This window comes from Pteropus vampyrus, unplaced genomic scaffold (genome assembly GCF_000151845.1).
Source record: "Pteropus vampyrus isolate Shadow unplaced genomic scaffold, Pvam_2.0 Scaffold272, whole genome shotgun sequence".
Taxonomy (NCBI): Eukaryota; Metazoa; Chordata; class Mammalia; order Chiroptera; family Pteropodidae; genus Pteropus; species Pteropus vampyrus.
The window spans coordinates 457,388-470,047 of record NW_011889053.1 but is presented as its reverse complement, the minus strand read 5'-3'; the positions used below and the strand labels follow the sequence as shown (position 1 = coordinate 470,047).

The following is a 12,660-nucleotide window of genomic DNA, read 5'->3' as shown; positions in this document are numbered from 1 at the left end:
AAAAAAAAAAAAAAGAAATGAAAATCTCAGTAACTAACACTTCTGGTTGGAAAGAACAGATTATAGAATGTGTCCTTTTTTTCTAGAATTCAGTCTTTTATTTGAATAAATATCTTAGATCATTTATTTACTCATTATCATTTTGCATATGCCGATAAAAACTAAAAATTAGAAATTACCTAAGTTCCTATAGAAAGGGGCATACAGAAAATATATTTTCCCCCATGAACTGAACTGAACTGAGTATTTGCCATGTGTATGCAATTAAAAATGAAATTTCCAAGGTTCTTTTGAGAAAAAAGGATTCCTCTTTAATTTTCTCAAAACTTTTAAACAAATATAAAACTCCATTATTCATACATCTTACCATACAGGAATAATAATACATTATGGTGAATTTATTGTGTGTGAATTATGTTTCAATAAAAAAAAGAACGCATTAAATAAAACCCGTGAAAATTGTATTTAAGAGAAAGGAGCTGATTTCTCAGCTCTGCAAAGAACCTCGAGAATTTCCAAGGTCAACATTTACAAGCATTATCGGCCTGAGATAATACTTTAGAATAAGTACATTTAACTCTTTAAAACCCAAGACAATGGCGAGAAAGCACCATGCAGCACAAAAGGTTGAGCAAAATAGAAACCGGAAAGTAAACACACTCAGTCAAAAATAGGCCACTTCTCATGGTTAAATTGTCATCCTTCCACCAATGCAGCTCACAGAATAAGAAATCTGACATTTGACACACTTAAGTAGATTTTATAGCACATCTTCCCTCGTTACTAAATAAACACTTCTTGACACATCTCAAGGTACCTTCTTGTGCCCTGGAGAAGAAGACGGACACAAAAATATCTCAGATAAGATGACTGCCCTGGGAATACTGAGCCTAGTGGGGAGGATGCTTAGACCAACGATTCCAACAGCACAGGAAGTGACCCAACGAGGCCAAACAGTGGCATCGACAATCCTTTATTTCTATCCACAGGGACATTGCTCAGTCTCAATTTAACCTACCTCAAAATAACTTCCCAACATAATGATCACAGATTTCTTGAAGTTTTTCATATTAGCTTGCATTTCTTTTTCCACTATGGTTTCACGCAATTTTACCCAAGGAAAAAAAAAGTTAAATGTCACCATTGGCTCATTGATTTCCATTTTTCCCCTTGATGATAGGAATCAAGAAATATGATTCAGAAATGCCTATTTCTGACATTTTGTTCCATTATTCTATTAAAAAGGGAATAAAGAGTTTTCAGTCTTAATGTAAGATTTCTATCAACTGCAAAACTGTTTGTGCTTGAAAACTATTTCCAAACAATATGAGGATTTTCAACACATAATATGTTTTTCATTCTTCTCAACTTATAGGCTATTGATGTATTATATTTCAAATCGATATTTGATCCCCCCTCGATATTATTGAATGCATTCAACATTAATTCAGGTTTTATCATACATTTAACTTTTCTTTACTTTTTAGTTCTTGGTGCAACGTAGATCTTCCACCTAAGATCATTTTCTTTCTGTATAAAATGCATTTTTTAATGCATTTTAACATTTCTTGTAGAAAGGGTCAGTTGGTGGCACCCTCTCTGATTTTGTTTCTGTGTGCGTTTTGATTTTAAACTCATTCTTTTCTTTATATAACATTATATTAGTTTCAGATATACAACCTAGTGATTCAATATCTGTATATACTGCGAAATGATCAGCACAATAAGTCTAATTAACATCCATCGCCACGCATAGTTACACTCATTTTCCCCTTTTGGTGAGAACTTTTAAGGTGTACTACTTAACAACTTTCAAATACACAATACAGTATTCTTCGTGTGGTCACCACACTGCACAGTACACCCCAGGCCTTACTTTAGAACTGGGAGTTTGTACCTTTGACCCCCTTCACCCATTCCTCCCAACCCCCCACTTCTCAAAACCACCAATCTGTTCTCTGTTTCTGAGTTGGAGTTTTTATTTTTTAGATTCCACATATAAGTTAGATGATGCAGTGTTTGTCTTTCTCTGTCTGACTTATTTCACTTAGCATAATGTCCTCAAATTCCATCCATGTCGTTGTAAATGGTAAGATTTCGTTCTTTTTTTTATGGCTGAATGATATTTCAGTGTGCATGTGTGTGTGTGAATGTCACATTTTCTTTACCCATTTATCTGATGATACACACTTAGGTTGTTTTCATGTCTTGGCTATTATAAATAATGCCACAGTGAACCTCGGGGCGCAGGTAGCTCTTGGAGATAGTGATTTCATTGCCTTCGGATAAATACCCCAAAGTGGAACTGCTGAGTTGTATGGCAGTTTTAGTTTTAATTTTTTGAAGAATCTCCATACTATTTTCCACAGTGGCTGTACCAATTTGCTATCCCACCAACAGTGCATGAGGGTTCCCTTTTCTCTACATCCTCGCCAGCACTTGTTATTTCTTGTCTTTTTGACAACAGCCATTCTGACAGATGTGAGGTGATATCTCATTGTGGTTTGATTTGCATTTCCCTGACGATTAGTGATGCTGAGCATCTTTTCATGTATCCATCCATTGGCCATTTATGTGTCTCCTTTAGGAAAATGTCTATTCAGATCCTCTGCCCATTTTTAAATCAGATTATCTGTTTTTTTTACTATTAAGCTATAAGAGATCTTTACGTATTTTAGATATTGCCCCTTTTCAGATACATGATTTGCAAATATTTTCCTCCATCCCTTATATTGCCTTTACCTTTTTGTCAATGGTTTCCTCTGCTGTACAGCAGCTTTGGTTTGAAGTGGTCTCCAAACTCACCCCTGAAATTTTTTCCTGCCTGTAAAACTCTGGATTGGCAGGTATTTTTCTCCAACCTTGAAGATTCCATTCTGCCGTGTTCTGTTGCTGGTGAGAAGTGCCCCGTCTCTCCTGAGAAAGTAATCGCCCCTCCCCTACTCCCCTTCCTGCTCCCAAAACCTTCTCTTTGTGTTGGGTGTTGAGTTTCGTGGTAATTTATCTTGGTGAAGATGTTTTACTGACTCTGTTTAGGGCTTATTGGGCCCTTTGGATCTATGGAACGGTGTCTTTTTAGCATTTCTAGAAAATTCCTAGCTATTATTTCCTCAGGTTTCTTCTCCTATTTTTTCCCTTCTGTCCTTCTAGGACATGACGAAACACATGGTGACCATCCTCAGTCCATCCTGTATGCCTCAGCCTCTCTCCTAGATTTTCTCTCCTTATTCCTCTCTACACTGTATTCTAGACTAAAGTCAAGAAACTGTGGCCCATGGGCAAAATCCATCCTATGGCCTGTTTTTTGTATGGCCTGTAATCTAAGAATTTTTCTTTTTACACTTTTAAAGGTTTGTAACAAATAAATGAATGAATGAATGAATGAATGAATAGGTAGATAGATAGATAGATAGATAGATAGATAGATAGATAGATAATGAGAACAAAGAATATGCCACAAAGGCCTCATAAGACCCACAAAACCTATAATATTTACTATCTGGCCTTTTATAGAAAAAAGGTTTGTTGATCTCTGTTCTAGATAATTTCTTCTTACCTATCTTTTGCTTCACAAATTCCTTCTAGAATTCTAGAATTATCTAATATACTGTTCAACCCTTTCTTGGAATTTTTCATTACCAGAAATTTTGTAGTTGTTCCATTTTTCCAGTTATTATACTTAATTTCCAGTTGTTATATTTTCCAGTTATTATATTTTTCATTTCCGCAATTTCTATTTAGCCATTTCTTACATCTGCTATGCTGCATTTTATAGTTTACTATTCTCTCCTACAGATATCCTTAGGCTTACTGTCTATTTTTTAAACCACAGTCAGCATGGTTCTTTCATACCTTACACCTGGTTAGTCCCATATCTTCAACCTTTGTAGTTTATTTCCAGTGTCTTTTTTTTGTACTAATTGCCTGAGAGATCTTTTCTCCTGTGTTTTATTATTTGCATCTGTGAACTCATTATTTGCACTCAAAGTGTCTTCCTACGAAGAACATCTGAATTTGCTTCTGAGAGATGCTTCTGAATTTGCTCCTGGACCTTACAGGAGAGGAGAACCCAGGCTTCAAGCCCACCGGAAGCTCGTTTTACTTCCGGTTCAGCCTCACCCTGAGGCTGTGGCTCTTTAAGGCCCCCAGCAGATGCCCCGGCACAAAGTGGCAACACTGTCCCAGTCCTCCACTTGGTTCCTGGGTTCCCGCTCTCCCTTCAGCTTTACCTGAGACTCTCACACTTGTCTTCTCTTCAGTGCTCTTAAAAATATTTTTTTTTAATATTTTATTCAACAGTCTTACTTATTTTCGGTAGGCTTGGTTAGGGTAACCTGCTCTACCGTTACTGGAAAACAGAAATTCAAATTCGAGTTTTGAATTACATTGTCGCCATTTAGAGACTTGAGGGTGCTTTCCATTTCAATGCTAAGGAAACTCCTTCTCATAATCCAAGAACCTAATAAAAATGCAAGTTGAATTTAGTCCAGCAGTACGCGAGTCCACGTGTTCCAGAAAAGTCTTACGGGGTACCAACTACTACTCGCATCTCCTTTCTACCAGCGGTATGCAACTTGCCCTGTCCCACGTAGAGATCTTGCAAAAAAAGGACATTTTAACTATTAAGAGAACCTTAATTCTATCATTTCTAACAAAAAACCTGGTCTCCTTTTTTAATTAATTTTTACTGCCATTACTGTAATTACTCATTGCTCTAGGGTGGGGTTCCCCAACCTCCAGGCCACGGACCAGTACTAGTCCATGGCCTGTTAGGAACCAGGCCGCACAGCAGGAGGTGAGCAGTGGGTGAGCGAGCAAAGCTTCACCTGTATTTGCAGCTGCTCCCCAGCGCCAGCATCACCGCCTCAGCTCTGCCTCAGATCATCGGGCATCAGATTCTCATAGGAGCACCGGTCCCTGGTACTAAAAAGATTGGGGACCGCTGCTCTAGAGCTTAAAATAAGCTAATGTCCTAAAAAGATTGTTTTCAAGTATCCCACACCAGGGTTCTCACTAAGTAAAAAACCCAAACCCTGCCAGCATTCTCTTCACATGGGGCCACCGCGTGCTTCCTCCCCTTCCTGATACCCGACCCAGCATCCTCTCCCATGCACGACAATAAATCTTTCCCGATGGCATCCAGCTCTTCTGGGAGCAGTAAGACCCTGCAGGAAGAACCATCTACGCCAGTATCTTTTCCGCTTTTCTCCCTCGCATGTTGCCCCGATACTATTCCTCAGCTCCTGACTGCTCAGAGGTCAGCTCACGTGATTACCCATCACACAGCCAAGCACTGCTCCTGGGCCAGTTACCGGAGTAAGTCACCCTCAACCTGCCTGTCATCAAAAAAATCGCTGAAGTCCTAGAAGCGGTGGAGCAGTGCCAGTTAAACTCAGGTACCAAGAGAGTCAAATCAGAAAGCATAGGGATTTTTTACGCCATTTTTTACGCCATCGACATCTTAAGTTCTTGAATATACTAAGAAATTTCAAAGTGCCACCTACATGTCCACCCACACCCATATGGCCTTTTATAGTGCGGACACCTGGCCACAGATTCTAACACTGCTTTCCTCAGTGGAACGTGACTGTACACTGGGAAACCTGCACATAATGTACAGACCAATCATCAATTTCTGCATTGTTTAAAGTCATAATATAAAACGTGGAGCCTCTAAGTGAGCTAATACCAAAGCAATGCATCATGAGGCAGCAGGGGTTGGTAGATTAAATAGAAAAGGTTTAACCTATTACATGCGTATGTGTCACATCACCAATAGCTATCTTGCAAAACAGTAAGAAGTCTTCTCCTTTCTTTCCCTATTTCTGATAGTTCTTATCTATTGTGTGTATATATTAAGATTGATGAGGGAGAGCTCAGAGGGAACAATGAAGGCGGGGGGCATGTTTCTTAAAATATTCTCCCCAGGACCATGCTGATTTTTCCAATTCTGCAGTAATGAAGAAAACCATGGGAAAATAGAAATATAAATAATTTAGTAAATTTCACGATGAATTCTAACAAAAATTAATAAATTTGAGAAATTCAGAAATAAGACCTCAATAGACAGCAAAGTCGAGGTAACACCAAGCAAGAATTGGGTCAGCAAGGTGAGTACCTAAGGCCTCGTCTCTGGACCTAATTTAAGAGTTTTTTGTCAAGATAAGCCACTTTGCAGAAGCCAAACTCTTCAAATCATTTCCTATTCACAAACTATCCTGTCACTTCTCAATGAAGGGAACTGATATAACAAAAACCGATTATAACTCACGGATTCAATGGAATAGAAAATCCTATAACTTAAATAAATTAAGATCTAAAAATAATCAACCTCTAAAACTAAAATCTAATATTTAACTTCTGTCAATGCCACACGATAACAAGGAAAAGAACGTCAAGTTAATATATTAGACTATGATAAAGAAATTGTATATGGCCATGAAGTAATAACTCTCCACGTAATTACAGTCAAAAAAATTAACTTGAAGGAAATAAAACTGTTTTTACATTCAGTATGGCATTACAGCTTTTGTGATTTTCATACAAAGGCAGTGAGACTTTGTCCTTCTTGAATCTCCGTGTGGAGATTTATCCATTGAGTCTTGTCTACTACTAAAACTATAATTAAACTGTACAGTAAGCTATTTATATGTCTGCAATAATTTCCTGTTCAAAATACACCAGACTTCAGTTTTATTCTGCAAAATCATTTTCAATTACATATTTAATCTCTGTGTTATTGCTTAAATTACACACGTACCACCACCCCCCACCTAGATCCTGGCTGCAGACTCTGGCAGCAGCTGCCACATATGTCAAAGGGTTATTATTATGGTCAATAGCAGCCACATGTGCTAGTTGGCCACACAATTTGTACCCTATGACCTAATCCAACCTTTCGGATTTTGCTAATGTTTTTCTTAAAAATACAACGAGCGATTCCTAGTACTCATGATTCAGAAACAGAAAATACGTGTTCTAGAAGTAAGGCCTCACAGAAGTATCATTTTTCTCTCTAGATCCCAAAATAAGCAACTAGTTAGGGACTTAGAGATTGACAAGAGAAGGGGCGTCTGGAAGAGGGAGAGAGTGCCTGGCCTGCACAGGATCCATGGCCTTGCCAATTTGCAAGTATAGAAATCTCTGTGCTGTGTCTCCTCCATCTAAAATGATAACCAGTCCTATCATCGGCTGACGGGAAGTGTGGCTTTGGGTGCCTGTCAGTCACAAGCCCTTGTTAAAAGGCCTGACAAATGAATCTCATTGTTCAGCTCATATCTTCATATCAAACCACTTCCCAGGTCATAGGTTACTCTCAAATCAGCTCCCACTCCTGGTCTCATCAGTGACTTTCGGCCATGATGCGGTGGGTGGGTAGGTGTCTAAAATGCTCAGAGAACCATGCCATCCAATTCCCTATGAGCTGGTGGCATTAGGAAATTAAGTACATATGTATCCTATTACTATATAAATTTAAACAACTCCTGACACTTGAATATTATCTTTAATTTTAAGTTTGTACTAGGAACAAAATCCTACAAGTCTCTTTAGTAACCAGCACTGGAATTAACCATCACCACTTAATGAAAATCACAGTAGGAAGTTAAACCAGATTAAAAACTATCCTATTTTAAATTCACAATTCTAGGTGAGTAAAATAAAGTATTATCAGGCAGCAATGTTCTAAGCTTATTATTTTGAAGATTAAAGATAAGACTTGATCATATTTGTTCGTAAATAAAAACAGAAACACACAGTAGTTTTCTGTTTAGATTATCAGGCATAGTAGAAACAAATGAATAAAGAGTATAACATGGTTATACCAAATGCAACTTTTGAAAAACTACTTACATCCAAAGAAGCCTCCTTCAGTAGGATCAGGGCCATATTCTGTGATACCAATCGGCAGGAATATCCTAAGGAAGAGAAGGGACAACACACGTGAATTGACCATTCCGTCCATGAATGCATCTTTTTTCAATGGTTGTTCGAATTCAACTTCCCTTCTCATATCTTCCTTATCATCACTTTAGAGCTACTGGTTCATAGAGAAGAACTGGGCAAGAGTGAAGAGTAGGAAAAGTAAGTTTAGATTGATTTTGATTCTTGCAGACAGCTTTAAGAGAATTGCTTGGGAAGGTCTTTGTATCTAATGGCTGAAATAAATACTTGTCAATTTTCTGTGGATTTTTCTTTATCCTTGTCATCCTTGTATAACATTAGTATAAGCCTTGGGTTATCTAAAATAACAGCAAACACTTTAGAAAGACAAACAAAATCTAATGGTGCTCCTAAATCAACAGAACCATGTCTATCATCATATGAAGATCCGTCGTTTGCTTTTTGAAAAAGTAGGTGATTCTTACAACTGATTTCATAGGAATACTATTCTCCATCGAGGGAGTCACTTTTCGTACCATAAGTTCAAAGCAATCTTCATTTCAAGAATTAAACCCGGGTTTGTTTTTTTTTAAAGTTTGTTTTGGAATAAAAGTCTTCTGACACCAATTCTTATCTACAATTTTCATCCACTTTTTAAATAAAGTTATCTCGATGGGGTGCAAGATACTCTATTCCACATATTTTCTAAGAAGCTTTTTCTTACTCAGGCTTTGCAATCCACTCTGAGACAGCTGGGGACACTGCTGTCTCAGAGTGACACCCCAGACCAAGATGAGAGCATCTACCGACTCCTCCCCATCAAATCCACACACCCTGGGGAGGAGGTGGCTCCAGCAAACCGCCAAACCAGGTATCTGTCGGATCTCTAGTCTTTAAAATTACCCTCCACCTTCTCAGTGCCCCTCAAGAGAGAGCTGGCATCGTGTGCTTTTTACCAACCCCCATCTCAATTCATCTCAATTCATCTCATTGAGGAAAGACGAGATTCCTTCCACCTGTAAACTGACCCTGACAACCTGTTTTTTTCTCAGCACCTTAAGCTAATCGGTCACTGATTACAGACGCATGAAACAAATCATCGGTACACAGAATTTCAACCTTGGAACAAGGATGAATGTGACAGTCTCAAAGAAGAGCCTTAACCAGTGCTGTTTCTAAAGCGAGGAGAAGCCTGCATGCATTCTCCTCCACAGCACAACGGAAATACCCATCCCCACAGATGCTACCGTAACTAGAAACGGAGACAGGCACTGAACTAGGGGACAAGCCACAGAATTGTCACGTTCGTGTGCTCGGTTCCCCTCAGCAGGTCTCCTTTAAATCTTGGGAAGACTCTACTGAAAGACACACAATAGAATTCCAGACAGACAAAAATTAAGACCAAGAAAAACCTTGTTTTTTGTTTTGTTTTGTTTTTGTTTTTTTTTGAGGAGGAGGAACAAATATTTTTATTTGTTTATTTTGGAATGTACAAAGCATATCCTTCACTGATTGTCATTCGAGAGGAATATTTTGCAAATCGGCTCAGAAGACAAATTTTAGTTTGAAAGTACAAAATTATATCTTTTAATCCAGATGTTATTTTTTTAAAGCAACACCATAAAGACATAGTCCAGGCTTTTAACGATGGTTATCTCAAGGGAATGCAGTTATTTCGCTTGTTAAAACTACCACATGTTATTTTAAAAACTAAAACAAACTGAATGATTTAAAATCACAATACCACACAGGCAAATATCTATTAAACCTCTAAAACAAAACAAAAAGGCATGGGGGTGGGACATGATACAATTTTCTGTGCGTTTTCAAACTTGGTCATGTCCGTATTTTAACAATAGGGATGAGTAAAAATGAGAATTTCCCAGAATGCCATTAAAATTTCTGCGTGGTAGGACTAAAATAATTGAACTCTTTGTCTCCCATTAAAACTTTACAAATGTATTCCTCCTTCACATAAATTCTCAGGCTAGGTCCAGAAGGGAGGCCTATATTTTATTTTCATTCACAAAAGGAGATATTGCCATTTTAATCACTTCCACGTTAGGCTCGCTCTTTCTTTATCCCCAGAGACTTCAGGCAACTTCATGCCATAGAGACTGTTACAAATTTAGAAAAGCTGATGCAAAAAGATTTGCTGGTAGTTTTTGATTTAAACAACAGCTGCAGAAGCGAGCTGTAATTTTTAAGCCCTAGCTTGCTGCTTTATTTTATATTTTTCAATTTAAGCGGAATGCCACTTGACAACTGAAGCTACACAAAGATATGGAAAGACGTTAAGTACTTTTCTAGCCATTGGGGGGGAGAGGGCAATAAATAAAACCACTGACACCTGCATGAATTTAAATATACAAAGCTAAAGCTTTCTGAGAAGGACCAGGTTGCTGTTTTTCTTTTCATTTGTAAAATGGAGCGAGATTTTGCTTAGAGAAGTATCACACAGAACACTTGCAGTAGACAGACCATGGAAGTTTAACAGAGTTAACTGTGACTTAGCTAACGGAGCACATCAAATTATGTCAATCCACGTTTAGTGTGCTTGATTTCTAATGTTTTTGGATAAAATGAGATCAACTCTTGGAGATACGCCAGGTATGAACCGTCAGTCCACACTTGTAAATTGACATCTAGTTCTTTAATCTCGCGGTCTAACAAGACAGCCGTAAAATGGCTGAGACGAGAACCTGGGGGAGTTCACTTTTTACTACAGCTGAAACTAATGGTACGCTACAAAGGTGTTCGGTCTTTCGACGACCTGAGTATGATCAGCGTCCCAAGAAATCGAAACAGTACAGAGTCTATAGTACTGAGAGCTGGACTCGATTCTAAGACAATAAGATAACGATTCATACTAAAAAAACATTATCAAACCCAATCTCTTAGATCTTGCAATCAGGGTCTCTTTTTCTGAAGTAAGCTCATATCATCAAAGATACATATCCAAATCCACTTTTCCTTGGCCATGGTTTTGGCAGGGTTGGGGAACATTTATTCTTCCTAACCATGCGTCCTAGGATCGGGTTAATGAAGCTACACATTGTTGGGATTCAACAGGCTTCCAAACCCTCATTAAGTGTGCTGCTCGTTCTGAATATTTTCACAGAGAAAGCAGTCAATCGGCATCTGAGTGTGCGTGTATGAAGCACATGCCTGACACCAGGAATGAGTGATGAAAGATGGGACTCTGGCCCTATTCATGATGGAATCAAAGAGGCTCAGGGCGGACCCCTTCGTCATCCTGAGCCTGAAGGCTGAGGACTCGCCCAGGGTTGGTCACGGCAGGGCACCTTCCCTCCAGATCCTTCGGCCCGTCTCTGGAAAACTCCATCACATGCCAGACACACTCGGTTTCGCCTCGTGACCTTCCCTCAAACTGGGCCCTCCTGACTCATTCTGAGCTCAGTCTCTTTTTTTTTATTCCTACACAAATAAACTCTTGAAGCCTCAAGTTTTAAGCCTATCTCATCTGTCAAGTCTGCCCAGGTCTTTTTCGGCTCAGATAGTTTTCCTCCTGGGAAATGAACGTCAAGTATGGCAGTCACTTGCTCAGATTATCAGCACTCTCACACCTCTGTGACCTAGGCTAAGTGGCTTGACATATCGGTGCCACAGTTTCGTCTCTCAAGAAGAGGTAATGCCTACTCAAAGGGAATTAATTATAAACCTTACATAAAGGACTCGGCACAGTATATAGCTAACATTTACTAAGTAACTACCGGTTATAGCAGAGTCATGCTTAAGATCTCTACTGCATAGTTAGTGCTTCCTCATCTGCTTCACTCATCATTAACTCGTCCCCCTATTAGAGAACATAGTTCCCCTAAGCTGATAGCAGGGCATCAGGTGACAATGCTGGCTGCACATAATCAAAGAAATAACGTATCTGACTTTTCTGGAAAAACAATACTAAAAGTATGAATGCCACCAAACACTGCCCAGCTTCACCTGCGAATAGGGACTTGTCTTCCTTTTAATGAGCAAGACAATCTATAGATAATAATAGGAGGGGCAAATACCATATTTCAAACTTACTTAATGTCTATGGCCATGCCACCCTGAACAAGCCCAATCCCATCCGATCTCGGAAGCTAAGCAGGGTCGGGTCTGGTTAGTACTTGGATGGGAGACCACCTAGGAAGACCAAGTGCTGTAGGTGTTAAAAATAAAAAAAAAAAATAAGGGATTGTAAGCTGACAAGGTCCTTGCAATCTGTGAGGTCAACCAAGGGTTGCCTCGCCTAAAAAAAAAATTAAAAATAAATAAATAAGTAAATAAAACTTACTTAAAACTCTTAAAAAATTAAACTTCTAAGACTACTGGAGCGGTTTAAGAGTGTCACATGATAGGGAAGCAAAATGCAAGGGGAGGGCAGCAGAATTCCGACTCCCACATGGATTACATGAACGCCATTTCCATCTTAATGACTTTAAAATGGAACACCCACCAGGATTTTGTTCTCACTCATCCTACATTCATTAGAGACAAATTACAGATTCAGAAAACTTCACATCTAGCGTCTAACTATTTAGAAGATGTTTTTTATCCAGGGGTAACAAGGAAATGACGGCCACACGAGTCACGAAGGCCGCACCTGAGGTTTCGCTTTAGCCTGGCTGATGCCAAATTTTAAGCCTAAACAAAGAAAATTGCCGACTCCTTAAAACACAGCTAGTTTGCATAAATGCAAGCACAGCATAGCAAGGGTCTGAAACCCACAGGCAAGATGACTATCTACAGACATGATAGTCATAAGAGACACAA

The 12,660-nt window shown here is 38.9% G+C and overlaps 1 protein-coding gene and 1 pseudogene across 1 annotated transcript in view; one reads left to right on the top strand and one right to left on the bottom strand.

Annotated features, from left to right (window-relative positions):
- ATP8A2 (ATPase phospholipid transporting 8A2) overlaps window positions 1–12,660 on the bottom strand; it is a 390,044-nt gene that overhangs the window by 341,962 nt on the left and 35,422 nt on the right. Inside the window, exon 15 of the mRNA XM_023520615.1 lies at window positions 7,852–7,916. Within this exon, the coding sequence (XP_023376383.1) occupies window positions 7,852–7,916 (65 nt within the window). The remainder of the gene's footprint in view (window positions 1–7,851; window positions 7,917–12,660) is intronic.
- On the top strand, window positions 11,937–12,055 carry LOC111729631 (annotated as a pseudogene).